At 36.5% G+C, this 26,116-nt stretch overlaps 1 protein-coding gene across 1 annotated transcript in view; it reads left to right on the top strand.

Annotated features, from left to right (window-relative positions):
* Window positions 1–26,116, top strand: part of LOC136708148 (piezo-type mechanosensitive ion channel component 2) — a 113,682-nt gene that overhangs the window by 67,156 nt on the left and 20,410 nt on the right. Inside the window, exons 6-25 of the mRNA XM_066682451.1 lie at window positions 7,512–7,836; window positions 8,150–8,363; window positions 12,489–12,657; window positions 13,384–13,509; window positions 13,818–13,944; window positions 14,583–14,740; window positions 16,417–16,647; window positions 17,295–17,409; window positions 18,089–18,285; window positions 18,492–18,640; window positions 18,947–19,120; window positions 19,753–19,982; window positions 21,079–21,239; window positions 21,503–21,679; window positions 21,837–21,959; window positions 22,073–22,273; window positions 22,659–22,863; window positions 23,476–23,577; window positions 23,697–23,862; window positions 25,728–25,971. Coding sequence (XP_066538548.1) covers window positions 7,512–7,836; window positions 8,150–8,363; window positions 12,489–12,657; window positions 13,384–13,509; window positions 13,818–13,944; window positions 14,583–14,740; window positions 16,417–16,647; window positions 17,295–17,409; window positions 18,089–18,285; window positions 18,492–18,640; window positions 18,947–19,120; window positions 19,753–19,982; window positions 21,079–21,239; window positions 21,503–21,679; window positions 21,837–21,959; window positions 22,073–22,273; window positions 22,659–22,863; window positions 23,476–23,577; window positions 23,697–23,862; window positions 25,728–25,971 — 3,594 coding nt within the window. The remainder of the gene's footprint in view (window positions 1–7,511; window positions 7,837–8,149; window positions 8,364–12,488; window positions 12,658–13,383; window positions 13,510–13,817; window positions 13,945–14,582; window positions 14,741–16,416; window positions 16,648–17,294; window positions 17,410–18,088; window positions 18,286–18,491; window positions 18,641–18,946; window positions 19,121–19,752; window positions 19,983–21,078; window positions 21,240–21,502; window positions 21,680–21,836; window positions 21,960–22,072; window positions 22,274–22,658; window positions 22,864–23,475; window positions 23,578–23,696; window positions 23,863–25,727; window positions 25,972–26,116) is intronic.

Raw genomic sequence — 26,116 nt, 5'->3', positions numbered from 1 at the left:
CTCCGGGTGCTCCAGTTTCCTCCTACAGTCCAAAAACACATGTTGGTAGGTGGATTGGGGACTCAAAAGTGTCCGTAGGTGTGAGTGAATGTGTGTGTGTGAGTGTTTAAGTGAATGCGTGTGTGTGTGTGTCTGTATTGCCCTGTGAAGGACTGGCTCCCCCTTCAGGGTGTATTCCTGCCTTGCGCCCAATGATTCCAGGTAGGCTCTGGACCCACCACGACCCTGAATTGGATAAGCGCTTACAGATAATGGATGAATGAATGAATGAATGAATGAATGAATGAATATAAGTGTAGTCTTATTTTAAAGTGGTCCTGAATTCTCACTCAGACTCAGTCAACACTGTTTTTATCACATTTATCTCAATTTGCTTCTCAAACAAAACAGAAAGTTAGTCATTTCTGCTCTTAAATATTTGTATTCGCTATTCAAAAGTATATTTCTCAGCCTCTGCTCATTCTTCTGCTGACACTGCTATATTCTTAAATCCTCACTGGCATACAATGAACCTTGGGATATGTTGGCTGGTGAAGGGTACTCCCATTGGATCCTTAATTTCTCTGGAAAAGAAGGATGCATTTGTCTACAAAAGAAGTCTACAAATGCTTCAGAGGGATGTAACCCCTGAATTGACAGATCCCCTAGAAAGTGATCTGTGTGCACCTTTTACACCATTATTTCCTTCTGTGTCACTTCTTTCACCACAGGTGTTTCATTTCATTGATTGTTGTTGCACCACTATAGACTCGAGTTCAAATCAACTATTGGAGGCCCCTTTGCCATTATAAACTTTAGTCAAACATTACATTCTTACTTATGGACAATAACCACTACAGATCAAATTCACTTTCAATATGATGTGTGCAAACAGTTAATTGATCTTGTAACAGTGAAAATATTTCAAGAGCATTGATTTTCGTTAAGTGCAGCCTCTGAATTTGATCCTTTTATTGAGTTTAAGATCCTCCGGTTTCTATCATAATAACTGCACCCCTTTTCCCCTCTGCTGCTTCTATTACACAACACAGAATATAATGACTGAAGGCATATTTGCAGGAAACAGCTGCAGAGCTACTCATCATTCTGGCTAAAGAAAACATGCATTAATGCGTTAAGCTGACAAAACAAAAGTTCTTCTTGCACCCAGATCTACTCCAGTTCATAGGACAGCAATGAAGGCTTCTGAAAGCTGTTGGCAGTGTTTTGTGAAGCAAAAATGGCCCCTGAATTGACTGCCTCTTCCCTTCATACAGCACCATTAAAAATCTTACTGTGTCATTCAACATTCATCCAACCAACCAACAAACTCAGCCTATGCACCATTTCACCAAGGGAAGGGCTCTCATTGTCATTCCACAATGGTCTGTTTTTGTACATGTGCTGTACAAAACAAAATAAAAAGGCCCATCACTTCTCCACCACTCCTTCTTTTATGCTTGGCCTTGGTTTCTCGAGCTCTGCCAGTTCTGCTCCTGTTTGCCCTGGCGGCCAAACCCTGGCCTAATTTCCCCCTTCACTTGGCATGGAATCTGTTTATTTTTGATGGTTCCCTTCCACCTAGTCTTGTTTTGCAATCAGGCCCAGTATTTATGCAGGTAAATGGCTTGTTTGACATGAGACTGATGTATGTGGAGTGGGACTGAAACACACACTCACGAGGAAGCTGATGGGTGGAGCCTGCAGATTGATGGACTGTTTGTGAGAGAGAGGAAGCACATGCCCAGTAACCATACTTTAATATCTATAAAACCTCTCAACATATTTCTCTGGTCTAATATCTGTCACATAATGCTCTTCTCTGCTCTGTTTCATGGGACTGTTCATCCCCATATATCTGGTCCTTATTCAGTTGGGGTATTTAGAACAATTCTGTAATATGGATACCATACATGTAAAGGGATTTTGGTTAAATATAGTGATGAACAATATTGGCAATTTTTATATATACAACTTGCCAATACTGTTAATAATATCATCCTATAGTCCATGCACCATTATATTTCATTTTTGAAGTAAATGAAAATGGAATTTAAACATTTATATTATTCTTAATATAATAACAAATTATTAATTATTGGATCTGATATGAATATGGTCATTAATTGTGTGTAAACTAATGATATGTATTATTTACTATGTATTATGAGTCATTTTAACAACAACAACAACATAGAATATAATAATAATAATAAAAATAATGTTTACAGGTAGGCTCCAGACACACTTTAAGTGGTTACAGACAATGAATGAATAATAAATATTTTCCACCGCAGCAATGAAATGGATTAAGCGGCAAAAAAGAAGATGATGATGAATTATTATTTAAGTAAAAATACAATTTTGTTAGATTTTCAAGGTTTGTAGACTGCATCTGTTGTGAATTAAATATAAACCAGCTATAAATCAAAGGGCTTTTTTTATCATCATTACCTTCACTTGATTAGGGTAAAAATGTATATGTGTACGTGTGTATGTGTTTGAATGTTTATGCATGCACACGTGTCTATACATGGGTGTGCATGCACGCAGCCCTATTATATATAATTATTAACTCTCTTCTTCAATAACATCTGTATTTTGTTTTAAAAATGCCTGACTGCTCAAATCTGTTGCATAAACAGGCTTAGTCTGATTGTTTACAAATGCCTGACTTGGCAGAATGACCCCCTAAAAGACAATGTGGGTTCCAGAAATCTGTTGGAGATTTGTCTGTATAGAAATTTCTACAATCTACTATACTATGTGTAATGTAGCCACCTGAGAAAAAAACAAAATACCTAAAAATGTAATTAATCGGGCAATAGAAACTCACAAAGAAAACTATAATTCTTAATAATGAAATGTGTATTTATGTCGCTGTGTTTGTCCATTTTCAACCTTCTCCTCATGAAAGCCCGGTATTTGTAGTTATTATTCATAAGGAAAGGTTCATAACAAATCCATACAATGGCTGTGTGCCGAATCTTCTTACTTGCTTATTTTTATGATTGTTGTATATTTATTCTGAAGGCATGTGGTATTGTTCTGTTTATCTGGATCTATTTTCTGGACTTGAAGAGCAAGCATTGTTTTAGTGTAAATAGTGCATTCATTTTTTAAACCACATGTCAAATGCAGTTAAAACACATATTACAACATTAGTACACAGATACTCAAGGTCTTTGCTTTTTTACTGCTGCACCCTTAATATAAATATATATATATATTTTTAACCTGAATATAATTGCCTTCTCTGCCTCAGTACATAATGAAGCCATACCCATACTGCCACTAAACTAGACCATTTATAAACTTGAGGGATTTTTGTTCCACGCAACATTAACTTTAGTACAATATTTGCATTGCCACACTACGTTATGTGTGCAGTAGGGCTACGCTTACTAACCTCCCTGTGTTTCACTGCAGTTAACAATGAGTTTGCATTCCAGCACTTTAAAGACTAGAGAGGGAGGACTCGTGTGTGTGTGTGTGTGTGTGTGTGTGTGTGTGTGTGTGTGTGTGTGTCTGTGTGGACATGGCTACATCTGGAACACATTACCTGATGTTGTGTTTTCGGTGGCAGCAACAGTGCTAAAGTTACCAGGCCCCCTGCATCTCTCTCTCATGCTGTCTGTTTCACAAGCTTTGCTATGTACTTCAGACTCTTCTTGGATACATTCAGTTGTCTTTTATAGCTATTTTTCTTTCATTTTTTGAAGGTAATTGTTTTGTCATTCCACAAAATTAATAAGTAACTTCCCACAGATACTAAAAACTACTTCTCCCATGCCCTCAGTGGTGAATGGTGCATGTCCCATTATATTTTCAAATGTGAAAGAGACAGAAATGAAATATATTTTCCCCACTAATTTACATTGAGCTATATAGATCGTCATACAGTAATTGATTTCAGCACCATGGACAGCGCATATAATTCATATTTAATTAATGATACAATCTTCGGTTAGGTCATTTTCCTATAAACAGTTTTGAAAACTGTACTTTAGCACACAGTAAACTCTGTTATCACTGTAGGCTTATGCAGTGAAATAGCCTACTGGTGCCAGTAGGGCTAAGTACAACCTTGGTCACCAGGGAGGACACATGGAAAGGTGTCATGAGCTTTGTTCAGTGAAACACCAAGCATGGGAGGTACTTACCTAATGATCCTGGAGAAGAGTTGGTGATGTTGTGATTGCTGGTAGGAAAAGTGTAGGCTGGGCCAGATGTGAAGCACTAATGGACTGACATAGGATATTTTACATCTTATCCTGTGTATAATTACTATTATATTTTTATAGTTCCTACATATTAAGCCTTTAACTTACATAGAAATGTCTAAGTAATTGCTTAGTATATATAAGAAATTACTGAATGAATGACTGAAATTGAAATGTATCTTAAATGTTTTAAGATTAATAATGGATTAATGAGCCTGTAGTTAAAAGTGTTAAGCTAAGTCGAGTATATAGTTATCATTTGTGTTACATCAAAAATTAGAAAAAAATTAGTTTTTTTTCCAATATCTCCATTTAGTTGTCTGTTTCTCTCCACTGTGATGATTTCCACTGCTGACTCTGCTATATATGCCAGATGTGGGCTCCACAAACAAACCCTCAGAGTCACCAAATGCAGCTCATTTAATCAATTAGGATGCTCGGTGGTCTGAGATTAAACAGATTTTTCTTCCTTTCACTCTGGCATGTGAGAGAGGTTTGTTTGTGTAACTTCGCCCATTCAGATAACTTCTAATGGAGCCATTCACAAAGCTCTCATTCACTGCAGCCTGATAAATACAGAGGAGGCAAGCACACTGAGATTTTTGCCCTGAATCTTCAGGATCTTTCGCATCAACAACTGATTTAGCTATGTGCTGTTAGCAAAAAATGTATACATTCATTCATTCATTTTCTATAACAGTTTTAACCTGGTCATGGTCATGGCAGGCCTGGAATTATTGGGCACAAGGTTTATTCAGCCTTTATTTGAAATGAAGAAAAATTCCAAATGGCATTTTTAAGTGCCTCAAATAAAAAAAAAATCTTCCAAGTTAACTAAGAGAAACTGGACAAGCTTAAAGACAAACAAGCCTGGCTTTGATCTGTATGCTGACATATTACACATGCCAAAATGAATTGCCTGAAAAAGACATTTTGAGGAAATATTCCTAATGACTTTCAGACCGAGGGCTTCATGTGTGGCCACATGTCAGGAACACTGATAATCATTTGTCCGTTAAGTCTGAAGAACTGTTTGCTTTCTCCATGCCTAGGAATGTTCAAAGTTGGTTTAAAGCAGTATAACTCAGCATGGGTGTTGAAGTGAACAGAGACCTAGACAAAATGAGTCCAAGTTAAGACTCAGACTTGGACAAATGAGTCAGAGTCAAGGCCAAGACCTGAACAAATTGAGACAGAATAAAGACACAGACATGAACAAAATAAGTCTGACCCAGACATATGACGGCAAATCAGATACACACATTCACTCAAACCTACAGACACTTTTGAATCGCCAATCCACCTACCAACGTGTGTTTTTGGACTGTGGGAGGAAACCGGAGCACCCGGAGGAAACCCATGCGGACACGGGGAGAACACATCAACTCCTCACAGACAGTCACCTGGAGCGGGAATCGAATCCACAACCTCCAGGCACATGGTACATGCCACTGTTAATATTTTGACATCTCTGTATGCCTACATGGGCTCTGTATGTGTTGCTACACATTGAATACATCAGAACCTGAGGTACCCACATATCAGGCCCCATCCTAGGAGCTCACATCTCTGTCCTAGCCAAAACCAGGTTGTACTTCTGCTGCCATTTCTTTTGTAGCAGGCCTCTGACAGTTAGAATTGAGTTTTGCTGAGTCATGCTCTCTGTACTTATTAAATCATGTGTGCTTTATAGGGCTGGAGCAAAGTCACTTTGGCACTGTTAAGCCATTCAGTGAGATTAGATTTACCTTAGATTAGATTGATCAGGTACTGGGCCCTTATCCTTTTCCAAGCTTGGTCTCTGTGTAGTGTTACCATTGACATTGTTATGCACTAGATATAATTTTTCAGTTCTGTGAAAAGATTCATGTTCTCTCTTTTCTAAGGAATGGAGGATAAGATTCTATCAATCTGTAAAAGAATCTGTAAATTTTCTTATGTCATTTATTACATTTTTTCTGATACTGTTAATTTCAATTATAATTTCAGATAATTAATTTGGTCATAAAATATTTTGGTACATCTCTTCAGTGAAATGTTTAAGAGAGATAATAAATAGTCAATGAAATCTCAGCAGACAAGCATTTAATCACACACAAAGACCTTCATCCTGTTCCAGTCCCATAGGATTCATTTAGCCTGGCTTAACTTCATAAAGGCAGTCTATGGGGTAACATGTCAGTTTCTATTGCACTTTTTAGATGAAAACACAAGCAATTCTGTAAATGTTCGAAGATGTTTCAGTCAGGGTAATGTTGTTACCTGGCTTGTTTCAGTTTGAACTGAGTACAGGGACAGTGATGTTCTTCTAAATGATAAAGCATGATTCATTTGAAAATTGTGTGTTGTTTATTTACTGAAATACCTTTACTGCGTTTAAATTCAGTTCAACATTGTTCTGCAGTTCTCCATTACGGTAATGGTAATGATGGTGTTTTTATTGCACTCTTCATGAAGCACTATATTTTAAGTGTTGTATGTCCTCGAGGGAGTAACTTTAGAAGAGCAGAATGCGAGCCGAAGGATAATTGAATAATGTTAATGAATAACAATTTATTGATTTGTGTTTTGCTTAATATATATGGAGTGTGTATTTTATTGTATTGTCATAATGCATTGTAAATAGTAGCATGTTAATTGTAAATATTTTTAGTGCAGTAACAGTTATAATTACTGATCCAAATGCTGATCTACCTACATTAATCTTTCAGTTTAAAGAGCACTGAGCAGATACAAATAGTATATATGTTTTCTCAAAGCTACAGCATATTCCATAAGATTCCATGGTGATACTCTTTAAAGGTACAATTGTTCCTTTTACTAGGACAGAGTGGAGTCAAAGAAGGGATTATGGATAAATATCAATAAATCTTATAAATATATGACTGCAATAGAATATTTTACAATAATCTCAAACCATGACACAATGCATTGAAATGAAAGATTAACAAAGTAAAGTGTTATAGAAATAAAAAGACTGAAATGTATTTGTTTTTCCAGGGTACCAACAAAATTTTATTACCTATTCATTATAAGGTTCAATCAGTGTAAAACATCATTCTCAGTCAGTATTGATATGATAGCAATATCTTAGTTCATCCCAATTGGTCACACTCGGATTTATATTTATTTTTTAACATTAGTGTCTGAACTGTGATTGTTTGTTCGTTTAAACGTCACCAAACTCGAATAACAAACAAAAATGTTTCTTCTTCCCATAATCACTTCTTAACTCCTGAACACATGGATTCAAATTTTAGAATCATTTTGGTACCTGAACCTCTGCTGTACTTTTTACAATTGCCATAGGAGCAGGATGATGAAGAAGAGGAGGAGGAGGAGGCAGCAGAAGAGGAGGAGAAGGAGGAGGTGAAGGAAGAGAAGCTGGAGCTGGAGCCAGAGCTGCTCTTCGAGGAGGAATCGGAGCCAGGAGATGTAGAATGTGAACTGCAAGATGAGGAAGAGATGGAGCATGAAGAACTGGAGGCATTCCAAGAGGAGGAAGAGGAAGAGAGCACCAAAATGAAGATCCTGCGGCAGATAGCTGAAGTGGCATCCAAGCTCAAAGAAATAATTGGGGATCTGATTACAACTGCAGGGAAAGTAGTTGTGACTATATTACTGGGACTTACAGGTAAATAACAGGTTTACATAGAGAGTGTTATGTTAGGACAATAAGGACATTCTTTAAATTAACCTTAAAAGTTCATAAAGTTGCCAAAAATATGAAAAGAATTGATGAAACTTTTGCTCCAAGTAGTTCCCATTTGCTCTATGTATTTCAACTTTATATTAACTAGTTTATGCTCCATGAGGTGGGGGCCATTTTTAGCTTGGACTTTGTAGAAAATTTCTAATGCGTCCAGGCCACTAGGTGTCAGGATAATGGCTGTTTCATAACATGAAGGAGAATAATTTTAGAAGTTCTGTTTTGTGATATACTCCAGGCATCATGCTGCCTTCCCTTACCTCCACGGTATACTTCTTCACCTTCCTGGGCCTGTGCACCTGGTGGTCTTTCTGCCGCTCATTCGACCCCCTCCTCTTCAGCTGCCTTTGTGTTCTGATGGCCATTTTCAGCGCCGGACACCTCATCATGCTCTACCTCTACCAGTTCCAGTTCTTCCAAGAAGCTGTTCCACCTGGAGACAATTATGCAAGGTCTGGCCCCACTCTATAAGCATCCGTTCACTGCTCATGCTTTCTCGTGTGTTTACATTGTAGCGTTCAAAGTCTGCGCCTAGTGTGTGTACTTGTCAGAGCTACACAGTATTGTTTTGTTATGTGTTCACCTGTGCATCAAACATCGGGATCTTTGTTCATATCATGCAGTCCTAGGTCCTGCCTGACGGTGGTTCTAACACTGGGCCATTTGAAAGCTGTCTGTTGTACGTTAGTAACCCCATTTTTTGGCAATGCCTTTTCAGATGGTTTAGGTTTTGAATTACCAAACGTCACCTTCCATTTCATTGTAGAAAGCAGAACTTTGCAGAGTAGCACAATAAAGTCCATAAAACATTTCAAGCCTGGCAAGCTTTGAGTCAGGTTGATGGTTAGATTTATATCATCATCTTTTTTTTGCACATAAAAGGCTTTTCAGCCACATACTAACATTTATGGCATTGCACCACTCTCGTGTGGCTCCTAACCCTACACTGTGACCAATGAGGTAACAGCCTTAAATGAAAGTGGAACATGAAACAAAAAAGAAATGTTTTGAATGGCTTCTGAAAGACAGTGATGGGATCATACTTGGCTTGAGGTTGCCTGGCAGAATAGCCATAGAGTCATGCTATGTTAGGATCACAGAAAGTATGTGGTGCAGTGGCAAATGCTGAAAAAAATAGAAGGACCTGCAGTTCATTCCTCATTGAAGCATTCTTTACTGATCTGCTGTCAGTGAATACTGTGTTTCTTGATTAAAGGCAATATAAAGACTCTGCAGCAGACAGGCAACAATGCAACAATCTGTTTGACATCTGTGCAGGGCAGGCTAGCGTGCCATATTTCATTTCCCTAATTCTTGAATGAGAGTGCGTAGAGAGGTTGGTGTAGTGGTGAAAATGCCAGAACACAGTTTATAAAAAATCACTTTAAATATCACAAAAAAGAGGTGTGTAAGGTAAGGTATGTAAAAAAAAAAATAAAGGTTGTGGAAACAAATGAAATTTAGAGAACATCTTCAGAATGTTGCATGTATATCTTCAGCTCTCTCCGACTTTTTTAAATCAGATGTTTCCCCTCTAGTATCTCTTTGGCTTACAGTGCTATTTTTATTTTATTTTTTTGTAGTATCTTAAGAAATGAGAGTTTTGTAAAGTAAGAAATTTTTTATTTGCAAAATCAGAGCAGAGATTTATATTTCATGTGCGCATGCATGAGTCATAAAGGCTTTTGCTGAGAAAGGCACTCAAGTCTTGGTTAAACAGTGCTTTAATGCCAGCAAATATTTTTTTCTCCCTCAACTCAAGAAATTCAGAGTCTTAAATAGTACAAATATTACATTTCTGGGATTACTCTGTTCTCTGTAGGTGGGGTTTATGTTAAATATTACTTATTTTTCTTACTGTTATAAATCTGTCATGAAGATTTTTTGTGCTTTTGTAATACTAACAATAACATTATATGTTTTCAGATCATTTTCAGCTAGTCATAGTGTCAAAGTGTTAAAAAGTGATTCAATTCCACACCCAGTAACGTTGTTATTGATGAGCTATTGGCATTTATCAGCAGAAATGCAACAGTTGATTTAAATTTAGTGTTTTATTGTTTACAATGTCTCTTCATTAGAGTAGCTTTGAATCACTCTGTTCATCCTCTATAAACAATGACATGTAAGACACAACGATTCACATGTCCTTATTGTCAGCTGCATTTTAAAACAAATGCTAACATCATCAACCAAGCTTCCTCCCCCTTCACCAGCCCACTCAGACACTCTGAGCTGGGGAAAGAGCAACGGCCTGTAAAGGTCCAGGTGGTTCTCATTACTGAAGGATGCTTCTTGGCCTCTGCTGAAATTACACAGCTGGTTTCAGGGAATTCTACACGAATCAATGAGAGAGAGAGAGAGAGAGAGAGAGAGAGAGAGAGAGAGAGAGAGAGAGAGAGTTAAAAAATTCAAAGTCTTGTGAGTAAAGTAGATAGAATTGTTTTAAATTATACTTTAATCAAAGTCTGTTACTGCAGAGGTGAGTAGAGTGGAGCTGACAGTGGGGCGGGGGGTCTGTACAGTATAATATTCACTGACACCTACAGCAGTGTTTTTATGAGGCCCATTAGTGGTGGATACAGGACTGTGTAACAGTTGTGTCATGTTTAGTAAACTGCAACCCCCCACCCCCCATCACACATCCTCCAAAATAAAAAACAAAAATGTACAAATATTATAATCTAGCTCTCAAATATATACCCCCCTCAGAACTGTTCTGTTTACAATATTTTTATCATTTTAATTTGGGAGAAATCATGCCTTGACCCTAAAGCAATAATAAACACTGCCATTTTGACCTCCATGAAAAAAAGAGAAACTTTAATGCGTTAAACATTATCACTTCACTCTGAAGGCAATGCCTGAAACCTCATACTTTTTCAAAGACTTAATAAAACACAAATATTTTGCATGTGTGTGAGCTCCAGAATGGGGTTTTAAACAAGTTCAGATAATTTGTGCAGTGAATGTGAAACAGGCCACAGTTATACAGTAGGGCCTTGCTGTCTTTCTAAAATTTAACAAGAAGCAGAATATTAAAAAGTTGCAAAGAAAGCAAAAATCTGGCATTGAGTTTTGAAATATGTTTAATGAAAGCCCATTAGATGAACACATGGATCTGCTTTTTTAACACAGTTTAGCGGTTTCTATTCTGGTCAGAAACAGACAGTGTGCCCACCACTAATAGTAAAGCACTGACTTAGAGAGGTGAAGCCTGTGGTGATAAAACAAAGAGCTCCTCTTTGGCAATTATGAAAAGCATCACAATCACTACCAGCTGTTGTATATTATTTGTGGCAAAGACAGATTTCTCAATACATTCTCAATACATTAAAATGCCTATACATTAACCCATGGTAAGACAAATTTTAAGTTAGAAAAAAACATTATTATTAGAACAAACCCAATGATGGTTCTTGGCTTTCACTGAAGTCTTCTACCTGACGTCAAAAAGGAATCCCATAATGAGTTCAGTCTTAGGCTTTTTGTTTGGTGACCACATGCTAGACCACACTGAACAAGCCATAGAATAATGAAAGGCCTGATCATATCTGCATCTAGAATTAATTATTTTTCTGTGGCAGTATGAATCGAATCATACACATTTTTTTTTGGATTATACATTACTCTGAGTATTGGCTCATTTTAGACCTATAGCATACCACAGGAACTCAAGTGCAAAAGTTACACTAGCATATGAGGAGCATATGTTGGCCCTTCTCGCTCCTCTCTGATGCACACATTTTGTTCTTCACTGTGGCCTTTTATATTTATACTTACAACCAATAGTGAAAAAAAATATTTGAGTATTTTTAAGAATGTTGCTGTCGTATAAGCTGAAGGACTATGGGAAAGCTCAATGATGGTATTGTTCTCTTCAGCTGCTTTAGTTTTTAGCCCTCCACTTTTTATGCACTCTTAAACAGGAAGCTCTTGTTTTTGTTTTCCTTCTCACACACTCCAACTCTAGATCAAAAGGGAAAACCAAGTGATAGGAGACAAATGGACACTTTATGCATAACAGCAGAGTAATAGACTAAAGCTGGTGTGGATTAGCCACTACATCTCCAGCTCTCTAATGTACTGTATTTGTGGTTGAAATGCAATGAGTGGTTTAGGAAAATATTTATGCTTGTTTTGTATATGTGGTTGTATTATTGGAAATTAATGCTTAAATTATAGTATATGCTTGAGTGCATTATACATTCATTTAAATGTATTCATGCAAGGGTTTGTATTATCTTTTGTCCCATATAATAGCCAAAGAATACCTAATAAATTTAATAGGTTTTGACCCTTATTATTTTCTGAAGTATATTGGGGGATAAATGTCAAAATGGATTCCGCAAACACAGACCAATGTGAAATAAATAACACATCAGCAGATGATTTGATGGTAATGAACAGGTAAAGATATGTAATAAATAGCTGTAAATTCTTTTCTGTGAATGGTCCACCATCTTTGAAAGGGTGGTGTCACAATGAGCAGAGAAGCAGGCAACTGTTTGGAAAAGTTTGTTTCTGCACCAGCACCAATTAAATAAACCTTTCTGTTGTTTGTTTTTATTATTTAGTCTGTTTGGCATCTCTCCGGTGGTGCAGAGTAACTGCTCCCACACGTGGATGTTTAAAGTGAACCCGGAGCTGGAGTGGCACCACTTCGTCAACCCAATCATGCTCCTAGTGCTGTACTACACATTGGCCACACTCATCCGTCTGTGGCTGCAAGAGACAGAGGACCCGGTCAGTCTCCAGAAATGTTGAAGTTGCAAACTGATTATCCAATAAGCAATGATCTATTTGGTTTAAGTAAATGTGCAGTATGTTAAGAGGCTTTATATATCCAAATAATTATGTACAGAACAGCTGTACTTGTGCATTCAATATAATATCCATCCATCCATCCATCCATTATCTGTAACCGCTTATCCAATTTAGGGTCGCGGGGGGTCCAGAGCCTACCTGGAATCATTGGGCGCAAGGCGGGAATACACCCTGGAGGGGACCATTCAATATAATATTTAATTCTTAAATATACAGGTGCTACAAACTGTTCTTTGAAGGATGCCATAGAAGAACCAGTTTTGGTTTCAAAATAACATTCTTGCTAATACATTTAAATGGGTAAAAAACCTTAAGATCAAGTCATGGATTTTTAAACATTTAAAGGGTTCTTTACACACACACACACACACACACACACACACACACATATTCACATATCTTAAACAAACATGTTTTTTCTATGCCGTTGCTCAAAGAGCCCTTTGTAGCACCTTTATTCTTAATAGTGCACTTGATCAAAATGATTTCTTTGACACTGTTTTGATTGATAAATAAAAATAATTAATATACAGTGCAATGATATTATATGCAATATTAGAATAATCTCAAAGTGTCATAAGGATCCATTTTTAAAATCTAGTCTGATTTGAATCTGTATGATGTTACTTATTGCTGCATGTTAAGGAAAAAAAGGGAGAAGCAGAAGAAGCAGTGGAACAGGAGCCTGCTGAAAACACTGATTTCCCTCCCACAGCGGACAAAAAGAGAGAGAGATGGAGAATGGCACACTATCGCACAGATGAGAAAAATGTATGCTAGATATTTATCATTTCTTATGACCTTTTTTAAAGACAGTTTGAATATTTATATTTTTGTAAATAAAGCACAAAGATTTTGACACCAGTTTTCAAATGTCATATTTAATTAGTCTTTAATTTGCCTAGCTTACATTGTGTACTGAGCTTAAATGTCGCAAATAGTGAAACTATAGAGAAGTCAGTAGTATTACCAAGGCTGTTAGGAATATAGGACTATATGCAATACATATCATGTTGCAGTAAAAGTCTTATGCAATTACATTAGTGAAATACATTAGTCCATACTTAACTCTCTTTCAGGTATTGATTTTGACATCCAATGGAGGCCCTGTGGATCTGATGTCTTTGTCGCGTGAGAATGGTCCAGCTTCTACAGAACTCTACTCGACTCCTTACTACAAGGCAGGCCAAGCTGAATCTGGCTTAGGTTAGCCTCCTCACACCTCCCATTAAAATGCATATTTTTGAGCTATATATGACTTAAATAACCACAACCCTGAAATGAATCAAGCAGAAAAGAAGATGAATGAATGAATGACTTAAGTGTTTCTGTGTAAAATCCCTGAAATGCATTAAATAATATCCATAGAGTGCTTATAAAACCTCTGAAATCTGGCTGAATCAGATTTATTTTAAACCTGTTTCCTTGTAGAAAGCTTGAATTGTGCTTGTTAAATTGTATGGTAAGACTAGAGATATGTATATATTAATGGAAAATGAGTAGCAATTGAATGTAATATTAACAAAAACTGCACATATATTTTCTACATTTACGTACCTGCTGAAAGTCTCTGAGACACAGCAAACATTCTTGTAAACACCTGCCCAAGTTCTCTAAATATCACCACAGCATTTCCTTGGAATTTCCACAGTTCTGGGAAAGCAGGGGCTGTTTTGAGTCAGTAGAATTACATGAAAAAAGCTTAAACTTTCTTTGCTTTTCAAGGGCAAATTTATTAGATGATTCATAGGATCCAACCAAGCTTTGCATAACTGACATCTTTTTCCCATGCTATACACATGCACAGATATAACCTCGTATATAAGCATATATTCCATTTGCAGAGACAACGGACGCCAGTGTGTATGAGATTGATCAAGTGCAGGGTGAGCTGCCCAGAGCTAATGACTCGTCTGTAAAAGCTGTTCGAGTGAACGCAGTGGTCAAGACCTTTCGCTTTGTCATGAAGCAGAGCTACATCTGTGCCCTCATTGCCATGATGGTGAGTCTGGATGAACAGTCACTTCTTTCAGTAAAGCTGAAATTACTGCTGTTTTTTCCACATCAGCCAATTTAGTCATTAGCCCTGACATGGTAAAGGCCTCTGATATGTTGATACAGATCGAAGGTCGTGCACTGTTGGCACATGATCCTTCAGTGTATAACATGTATGCAAAGACACAGAGTTATTTTCCATTCAGTTTATTTAGATTTAGAGAAATATGTCAGCAAACTTAATACAGACAAAATTTCATATAGCTGCTACTACTATTTTATTTGCTAGTTCATTTGCATGTGCATAATCCCAGAATCAAGTGTGTTTGAGATTATTATCAACTACGATTTAATACAAATGTACAAAAATTTAGCCTCGTACAATGCTCATTGGTGATATATAAGTTTCCATAGTTTGTTAAGTGCATTAGCCTCCAAATTGTAATGGCAGTCAAAAACGGAACCAAAAAATACACAGTGTGCTAAAATACTCAAAAGTGCAAGTGTTTACAAATTTGGTTGGTGTAGCATGGTGTGAAACAACACTGTTTTTAGTGACTCAGAATGGGATTTGATTCCCTGTGCTACACCCATGAGAGTCTTTTGGCAAAATTGTATTCAGTTTGCCTACATCTGTAATAATAAAAAAACAAACTCTGCATACTTAATACCACAATTGCTAATGTAAATGGATTAGAGCATCACACTTCATTACAAACATTTCAAATGTGTTTTTACACATTTTTTAAACACTTGCAATAGATAAATTAATACAAAGGGCAAAAAGACAACTGAATATAAAGCAGTGTGTATAGTATGCAGTACCAAACATTAATATCTACTGTGAATTAGACTTATTTCAGAAAGAATCTTTGTTCTGTCATGTCCAAAGGATCCCATGTCACTTTAGTCATAACTGATGGTTAATAAAAAAAAATAAAAATAAAAAAATTGTAAAAAAAAAAAAAAAAAAAAAAAAAGATAAGAATAACAGGAAAGCTCTTCCTAGAGTATGGACTTTATAAATGTCTTTTAGTCTTTATTAAAATTTTTAAAAGATTTAAAAATCTTTTTATTGCATATTGGTTATTTACTGCAATAATGGTTAATTAATTAATTAATTAAGTTGTAAACAACTGAAGGTCATTAATAATCATTGCTAACCCAGAGATAGAATGGGACACAGTGACTTATTTTTTTATCTAATAGTGAAAGTGTCTTACTGGAGATGTCACGGTAAAGAATACGCCCAGACCTGAGAATGTGAATTTAGTAATGTGGTGTATGTTCAGGTACACCGCATTATCATCAGTGTCTAAAATGACATTCTATCAGTGGTTAATTGATTTTAAACTTGATTGTTAAATGGCTAAACATATTAACAAATATGTGCTGAAGCTGACAAGCTTAATGTTGACTGATGGAGAGGATAAAGTAAGTAAGTATTTTGTAAGATCTGAAGTTTAACAGTGTAGATGGATGTGCGTTCATTATTTGGCAAACAATAGATCACTGTTGCCCTTTCCACCATGTTATAAATTATCATTAATGACTTCTAAATTAATGTGTTTGCAACCTTATTAATAACCATTAATACAAAGTTCAAAAACCATATATAGACCTTTATAAGTGTAATCTTATTCTAAAGTGTTGCCGCTGTATGTTTGCTACATTTCCTCCTAGGCCTGGAGCATCACGTATGTAAGCTGGCTGACCTTTGTCTTCCTTATCTGGTCATGTACACTGTGGATGGTACGGGACAGGAGGAAATATGCCATGCTAACATCTCCCTTCATGGTGTTTTATGGGGACCTGCTCATTGTGCTGCAGTACATCTGGAGCTTCCAAACACTTAAACCTGTGCAGGGCCTCTTCCTCAAAAGGGAGGTGCCCTTTAGGGAACTGGGCTCAAAGGTAACACACACAGCTGGAATAGAGTGGGAATGTGTTAATTTGTATGCTTGGTGATATTATGATACAATATAAAATAATCACAGTATAATGTGAGTATTGTCAGTTCTCTCAAAGAACTATTGTAGCACCTGTATTTTTAAGAGTATACCAGTAAAATTATAGCACAGTGCTTTATAGTATCTCTTATTTTACTGTTAATAATACAGTGAAATATTAAAAATCAAAATGAACTCCCAGAAGTCATATCACAAATCAATAGAATACTGTAAACGAAGAAAAGTTTTTTTATTACAATGGCTGATTTTTTTTTCCTGTAAAATAAGTTTAGAGTGCATATTTCATTAAAATAAGGCATTTTAGTGCAATGTTTGTCTTGCAAATTTGAAAGTAACCATACAAACTCACTTAGTATTTAAAGTAATAACTGCATCTAATTAGAAGAACAGGGCAGACAAGATGCAAACTAAGTCTGCAGAGCAACGGATGGACTACAGTCTGTAATTGTAAAACTGCAAGATGGGACAAGGCAACTTTATTTGTATAGCACATTTAAAATAACAGATGTCAACCAAAGTGCTGCATAAACTGCTCCTGTGTGATCAGTGGAGCTGAGAAAAGTAAAAATATTTGTGTGTATGTGTGTGTAGATCCTGTGCCTTCTGAGTTTCTGGCTGTTACTGAGACAGGCTCTAACAGAGAGGAGGGAGAGACAGAGAGATGAGACACAACTATCTGATATCAGGGTGGAGGGCTGCTCTCAGGGTGAGGTTTTTTCCCGACTATCAAAACATGCTCATGAGTCACAGCAGTTCATTTGGTGCCACAATTATGTTTTAAATTTCCTTATCCATGCTACTATAAGTCTGTTGCTGTTATATTGAGTGTCAGTCAAATAGGGTTCATTTCACTCCCAGCATTTTGTTTGACACAGAACAGTTTCATATTCTTTAAAGTTGCTTTGTTTGATTAAATGTGAGTTTTTAAGATTACAGCGTGATATCTTTTTTATTTTTAATTTTGGTTTGTTTGATGAATTAAATAAACACACTGATGAAATATTCTGGTCATGAATGTTTTTATATGGTGTTCCTGAACATAATAAAGAACATGATATAAAATAATGAACAGAACAAAACACATTGGCAGAATATTAACCTAAAAAAAGAGTATTATTTACTTAATCCAAGAACAGCAAGAAAACAGATCACAGATTACAAAATAACAGACAATATTTACAAAAATGCATGGCAAAAGGACAAGAAAAAGACAGGGGTTTGACAGAGCTAAATGACTTAAATGTAGTTAAGGTCTGATTAAACATATTTTAGATATGTTATATATATATATATATTATTTATCTATATCAGGGTTGTTGTGTACATAAGTGGAAGGAAAATAGAACTATTGGTCAAATACAAGCTTTTTTTATTTGTGATGACAGAGAAGGAAATGGAAGCAGAGGCTGAGGAACAAAGGGAAATGATGGATGTGTTGGGCAGTACAGTCATGGCCATGCTGAATAAATACTGGATCTACATCTGTGGTGGAATGTTCTTCTTCGTCAGCTTCGAGGGACGCATTGTCATGTACAAAATCATCTACATGATGATGTTCCTGTTCTGTGTAGCTCTCTATCAGGTCTGTGTCTAGAGCAGAGCTGCCAAATCCAGGTTCAAATAAATGATTAAAAGAGACAATGAAGAAAGTGATAGCTTTACTATTCTAATCCAACTGTTTACTACTTCAATAATATACAAAACATACATAATTTAATTAGCTGAAAAAAACCCATGCTATTAGACCCTCTTTCCATATGTCCTCAGTAATGTATTCTGTTTCTACAGGTGCACTATGAGCGGTGGAGGTGGATGCTGAAGTATTTCTGGATGTCAGTTGTGGTTTACACTATGCTGGTGCTCATTCTCATCTACACCTTCCAGTTTGAGTCATCCATATATGTCTGGTCTAATATGACTGGTCTGAGCAAGGGAAAGTGAGTAAAAAACTGTCAGTGGAGGATATTTATTAAATAAATAAATAAATAATCTAACTCAACTCTGTATTTTCTTCAAACAATAACACACAATGAAAATGTAGTTTGATGTATGTAGCACTGATCATATACATGTGTGCAATATCAGTTGAATATGATACAATACTGTATGAATAGATTAGGATTTCCCATGAAAATATGTTTGTGTATGCACACTTGTGTTCTCAGTACAGCAGACTGAAATTAAAATTAAAAAGTAAAAAACCAGGATTTATTTTTGAGCTATCAACACCGATATTTATACAGGTTGGAAGATCTAGGTCTGGAGAAGTTCTCTGTTCCAGCTCTGTTCACACGGATCTTTGTCCCCACCTCCTTCCTTCTGGTGTGTATTCTGCACCTGCACTATTTCCACGAGCGCTTCCTACAGCTAACTGACATCAAATCAGTGGCAGACAAGCAGAAAAGCACTATTTCCAGGTGAGCATTTTACACGATTATAGCTGTGGGTAGTTCCCACAGTAGTCTATCTCTTTCCAGGTTCAATTCTAATGTCATTCTTTACTTTGTCAGATTGTGTGTGGGAAATACATTATTTCCTCCTAGTTGTTTATCGTATGTTATTATTCTAGAAAATCTAGGTATGCAATAACAGTGATCTTATAATTTAATTGTGTTACAATGTACATAATTAGGTTTCTTATTTGTGTAAGGCACAGCACAAAATCAGAACACCTTGTTTTCAGACATAGGCAGGCCACAAAAAAAAAACTAACTGGGTTGTTTTATCCCTCCATTTGTGAGATTGAAGGACCCCCAAATTAATGTGCATTTCTGTACAATTATATTGGGATTTTAAAGAATTAAGGCACATTAAAAGTAATTCAATTATTTCATCACACAAACCAAGGAGTGTTTGCACATCTTCCTTGTGTAAGGCACAAGTTCATTAAACATGTTAATGGGCAAAGAAATAGGAGAAACCTTTGTCCATGGACTAAATCAAACCTCCTTTTTTCTTATTATCATCAGCAAGGTTTGGACCACAGTTCATTAAATTAAATAATCTTGCCATTTCATGAGCATGAAGGTGTTTCTTTTGTCTATGTTAGGCTGGTTCATCTTGATGGCAGTCTGGCCGATATCTCCATGATAAAGCCAGAGTTTAATGCCTCTGTGAAAGAAGAAGGAGAAGAAATGGGTGAGAGGGTAGACTGCAATGAGGATGATGAAGATGTTAAAAAAAGGGAAGAGGAAGATGAGGAATTCAGTGACCTGTACTACAAGACAACAAGCTACACCAGCCACATAGCACCAGAGCCTGAGCCAAACCAAGTAAATGGTAAGAGTTTTTACATTTATATTCTTGAACTGAACAATACAGTTGATTACACTGTAATTAATGTTGCTGTAATTTGTGAGTTTGTTTTTGAACTGTTGTGGCTTGAAGGCTCAAAATGGATGTCTCTGATTTAAACCCATTTTAAAGAAGCCAAATTAGGGCCAAAGAATTAAACACGGGGGATAAAATCTAGGCATGTTTGATGATTTATCACACTAAAAACAGAGCAGATGGACACACTTATTCTTCTATTTAACTCATTTTTATTTCACACTAAATACATTTATTGATTTTATTGGTAGCCTATAGGAAGTGCATTGCATTATACCCTCTAATTGTTTATTATTTGTGGTGTAGTAAAACTAAAATTATGCTAATGCACACACTGACAAAGCCTTGGTTTACTCAATAATGACCAGCTGCTTTTTAAGGTCATAAACTTTAGCTGCCTCAGACTTAAACTGCTTACATTTCATTAAATTGCTTTATAGCCTCATTGATCAAGAGTTGACATAATGTGTCAAGAAGTGTCAGAATGATTCATCTGTGCCTGAGGATGTTGCATGATGTTTTCAGAAATGAAGTGATTTTACTCTTTGTTGTCAGGGAACCAGACTAAATGTTTTTGCTTTTTACCAGCTGTTATCCTAAAGCCATGGTAATATGATTGTAACACCACTTGTGGGTCATTATTATTTTGATAAATAGTTTTTTAAATGTTACCGTTTGCTGTGCTCTTTCACTGTCAACAGCTGATTTACTGAAAAATCTACCATTTCTTAACCATATTGTTGACTCAAGTGTTTCTTATAATGTCTAAGGAAGGAAAATAAGTAATCAGTTTATGTAATAAAGAGCAATGATGATAGCATGAGAGTGCTTACACAAGGTGAAAGATGGATAGTTCTGAGGACACAGAGGCCCACAGAGTTTAAAAGTTAGATTATAAAACACACATTAATCAACACAGGCCAGACTTTCATTAAATCTTCACATAGGGTCACAGTTATTTCTTCTTAGATGTCTAAAAGAGTTGGCTAAAACAGACTCTTTTCAGATATAGGTCCTTGACTGTTCCTGGTACCTCTTTGTGCAGATTTGAGGAATAAGTGGCATTTGGTGGTGGACCGCTTGACTGTGTTATTTCTGAAGTTCCTGCAGTACGTCCATCAACTGCAGCTTTTCATCTGGTGGCTCCTGGAGCTCCACGTTATTAAGATTGTCTCCTCTTACATTATCTGGGTCTCTGTCAAAGAGGTGAGCTCACTGGGATTCATCAAGCCAAAGAGATATGAGGTTCTGGAATTTTAATAAATTTTAATAACACTTCTTCTGAATCCTAAATGCTGGCATTCATTTAAATAATTTTAATCCCAGTCTATTTAAATTTAAGGGATTTTATTAAATAACTAAATGAAAAGCAAACATAAATAAAGTCTTAAGTTAGGACTGTAATAGAAGGTTAAACTCTCCAGAATATCTTGGCCAGCTAATTTTTAAGCAATTTTGTGTTTTTGCAGGTGTCTTTGTTTAACTATGTATTTCTGGTGAGTTGGGCTTTTGCTCTGCCCTTCAGCCAGTTCCGCCAGCTGGCCTCCAGCGTCTGCACGGTATGGACCTGCGTCATCATTGTTTGCAAGATGCTCTACCAGCTCAATTCTATCCAGCCTGATTCTTACTCCAGAATTTGCTCTATGGTTAGGATACAAACACTCAAAACTGTCTTTTACACACACAAACTCCCTCACTGACACAAGAATTTAAGGGTGAGATTGACCTTACTTTTGTTTCTTCTGAATCATGTCTCAACATCCCTCATCAACTCTGCCTGCCTTCTTCCCTCTCCCCTTTCAGCCTGATAACTATACAGATGTTCAGCGGATGGATATGACCAGGTCTCTCATCTACAGCGGTCCAGTAGACCCTGCCAACTGGGTTGGCCTCAAGAAATTCTCTCCATTACTGGAGAATCTGAGGGTAGGCCTTCCACAAACACATACATAATAAAGCTGTATTTTGTGCATTGCTTAGGCGTGGTTTGAATTTCATTCTTGTCCTTTGACACTTTCTCTGTCTCACTCGCTCTGTAGAATAATTTGCTGATGTTGGCCCTGCTAGCATTCGAGGTTACTATTTACCGTCACCAAGATTTCTACCGCATGAGAAACAACTTGACTGCTCCAGTCACCAGAACAATCTTCCACAATGTCACACGGCAACACCTCGATGAAGGCATTGTCAACTGTGCCAAATACTTTATCAACTACTTCTTCTACAAGTTTGGCCTAGAGGTACCATATTTCATTTCCAATCTAGTAATCTGTAAGTAAGTTGATGATATATATATATATATATATATATATATATATATATATAATTTTTATTGAATAGTAATGAAAGGAATTATATTTGTATTCTTTTCCATCAGGTTTAAATGTGCCATTGACTGTAGTATTTTTTTAGGGATCAAGGGATCAATACAGTAATATTTTGATCCTACTCTTAATATTTTATATATATATCCAATATCAGATGACAAAAATGACCAAAATATTTAATTTTTTCTTGCCATGGGGGAGTTAGGAAGGCCAAGGACATTTGTACTTGAGTAGTGATACATATTATGGCTACTATCAATCCTTCCATAATGTCATAACCACCGCCTTCTTCTTGTAGACGTGCTTCCTGTTGGCTGTGAATGTGATTGGGCAGCGGATGGACTTTTGTGCGATGCTGCATGCATTTGGGCTAATTGCAGTACTGTACCAGCGGAGGAGGAAGGCCATTGCTCAGGTCTGGCCCAAATATTGCTGCTTCTTAGCCTGCATGCTGACCTTCCAGTACCTGCTCTGCATCGGCATCCCACCTGCAGCCTGCTCAGGTTAGAGTACAATACCTACATTAACCGAATAGCACTCAGTTTTAGTGTAGTTAAGGTTTTTGGTTTCATCAAGTAGAAAGGATGCAAGGGGTCGATATTTTTTGTTTTATTTATTATTTTGTGACCTTTTCACATTTTACATTTTTGTGTGTCATTAAGACAATAACTTTTTATACAATGATTTATCCACCTTTCATAATCCCAAAATTTTTGTGATTGTCCCTGTAAAACAGATATATGCAAACATTCTATTTTGATTGGTTTATTGATATTATACCTCATTTTGAAAACTAAATAGTTTTACAAAATAGTTACATTTCATAAATTATAGAGAAAGTGTAATTGTTTAAAATGGCTTGAAATATAATGCTGTCGCATTAATCTGCATTAAAGTTTAAGAAAATATATTTAGTCTTACAACACTGCACTGTTTGTAAGGAGTGTCATGGAGTAAATTCAGTGAGACACCACAGAAGTCATTTACTTTTCTACAAGCCTCAGGCTCTAAATCGTCTTACAGTACATACAGTTCATTTACACAACATGCACTGTATGTACTTTAACCTGAACAGTCATCCTTCTCATAGGCCTTTTCTCTGTGCTTTGGTTTAGACTACCCATGGAGACATCCCTCATCCAGTATGGACTCCAATGTCGTCAAGTGGCTCTACCTGCCTGACTTCCATACAAAACCTAACCCTCTCTTCCTCCTCTGTGAGTTCTGACATACGGACCACTAAACAGTTTCTCATTTGGAATTTCACTGCTAAGGCATTTTAAACATGTATATAAAATATCTTTTTTAAACTTTCTCTTCGACCATCTCTCTCTAGATGACTTCATGTTGTTGCTGTGTGCATCACTGCAGAGGCGTGTTTTTGAGGAAGAGAATGACCCTGCAGTGCGTTTACTAGCTGGAGATAATGTAGAAATCTGTAGAGATTTGGATGCTGCTACCTTCAGTCAGCATAACCCTGTCCCTGATTTCATCCACTGCAGGTAACACACTATGCTTCAAACTGAGTGCTCAACTTACTAAAGGGCACATTTGACATTTACCAAATGATCTTATCCAGAGTGACCTACACTAATTGTGTTACATGTTTAGATAATTGCAGAGTTAGGGGACTTGCCTGAGCACTCATATTACTATATTTTAGTGTCCCTACTAAGGATCAAAATCTAGTCTGGCATGTGGTGGGCATTTGTGTTACAAATATGTCCTGCATGGTCAAACAGGTGGTCTGCTTAAATTTTCTGGAGTGAAGAGCTAGTTTATTATTTTGCTGGTATAATAGTAGTGTTTATCATAGCTATTGGCTGCTCAAAAGTGTCCAAAACTCTGAGATTTTGAGTGAATATGTGAGTGTGTGTCACCCTGCAAAGACTGTTGCCCTCTCCCGTGTGTGTTCCTGCCTTGCACCTAGTGATTCCGGGTAGGCTCCTGAACTGGATAAGCGATTACAGACAATGAATTAATCAATGAATGTTTGCATTTTTCCTGGTAATCCACTGTGATTTTATTTAGCCTAATTATGAAGTTGATGAGATTCACAGGGACAGCCTGACAGCAGCTGTGCTTTGTGATCAAGATGATGGCTTCTTGTTGTTCTCCTTCATCTTGTTTTGTAGATTTAGACGCTTGTATTTAAGGAAAAGAAAAAAAGACATATTGTCTAATGTAAAGACTGAATTATATAGATATTGGATATTTGGCAGGATTTTCTAGTTGTCACTTTAGGTATCTTTCCCCTTATAATATACTCCCAATGCCACTGTAAATTTTCAAATGTTCTTCCTATTTTAAAAATTGAGTTGTCAAAGGAAGCTGTGTCAGCAGTAGATTGAATAATGTAGATGGATGGCTTCACATGCATGGGGAGGAATCATGGTCTTGCCGTCTTATAGATGTTCAGAGTAAGATTTCTTAACAGAGCAGAAAGAATCCTCTCTTCTGCCACATATCAGCCAACTCCAGAATGTTCAAACAGTCGCTTTCTCCAACCCATAATGACATCTCCAGCCTCTGATCATCTTTACGATATCCTGTAACTCAGTAAGCTCTGGAAAAGGAACCCCTGTCACAACAATGTAATTATACTGTAATTTTTAAACCCGCACTCATAAGTCATGTTTGGTGATGTTTTACTAGAACAAGGCTATTTGTCTTTGGATCCTATTAAGGCTCATTCAGCAGCTCAGAGATCTGCTGATTCTGTACCTTACAACTGCTCATCTGTTGAACAATATGATGATGTTAATAAGGGATTTTGGTATTAATATTGGCTTCAGTATAACCAATGGGAGTTCATTTGGTACGTCTTTGTTTCAGTCAGCAGATTTTGTTTGAGCATGTACTTCAGACTCGTGTGTGTGTGTGTGTGTGTGTGTATATATATATATATATATATGCAGAAGTTAATGACAGGTTATAATGCATGCATAATTCACTATAAACATGGCTACTAATGATATAAAAGCCACATTACACAGAATTTAAGTGTCAGAATTTATAGACTTGTCATTAGGTCATTTCTGATAGATTAATGGCATTATAAATCTAATATAATAACTTACTGTAATATAATATAACTTAATATAATATCTGACTATATAGTTCTAGGATTGTTATTAATTATGCTTGCTGAAAACTGGGACAGAGTTTTTGGAGACAGGCAACATTTATAAAAATGGAATTCTTAGAAATGGGTGTGGTATATCTAAAGACATACTCATTAAAATTGTTGCTATATATAAAACACTCTCATGTTATCCATTGATAAAACTGCTTATATTCAGTGATTTAACATGATAGATGCATGTACCTTATAGATGATATATTTGTTTTCTGCTCTTCTCTTCAGGTCATATTTAGATATGCTGAAAGTGATCATGTTCAGCTATCTGTTCTGGTTTGTCCTCACCATCATCTTCATCACTGGAACCACACGTATCAGTGTGTTCTGTATGGGTTATCTAGTGGCCTGTTTCTACTTCTTGTTGTTTGGAGGAGAACTGCTGCTTAAGCCCATCAAAAGCATTCTGCACTACTGGGATTTCCTCATTGCGTACAACGTGTTCGTCATCACCATGAAGAACATCCTCTCAGTGAGTAAACCAGATTCAGAAAGGAAGGAAGGAGGTACCATAATCGCAATTAGTTGGTGATATGTTATAGCCAGGTTTAATAGAATCACTGCTGTGGAATGACTCTACTTTCTCAAGGGATTGTAATCATTTTTTTCTAGTGAAT

Source organism: Hoplias malabaricus, chromosome 10, assembly GCF_029633855.1.
Source record: "Hoplias malabaricus isolate fHopMal1 chromosome 10, fHopMal1.hap1, whole genome shotgun sequence".
NCBI classification, from domain to species: Eukaryota; Metazoa; Chordata; class Actinopteri; order Characiformes; family Erythrinidae; genus Hoplias; species Hoplias malabaricus.
Note: the sequence above shows the minus strand (reverse complement) of the source record. Positions and strands in the feature narration are given on the sequence as shown.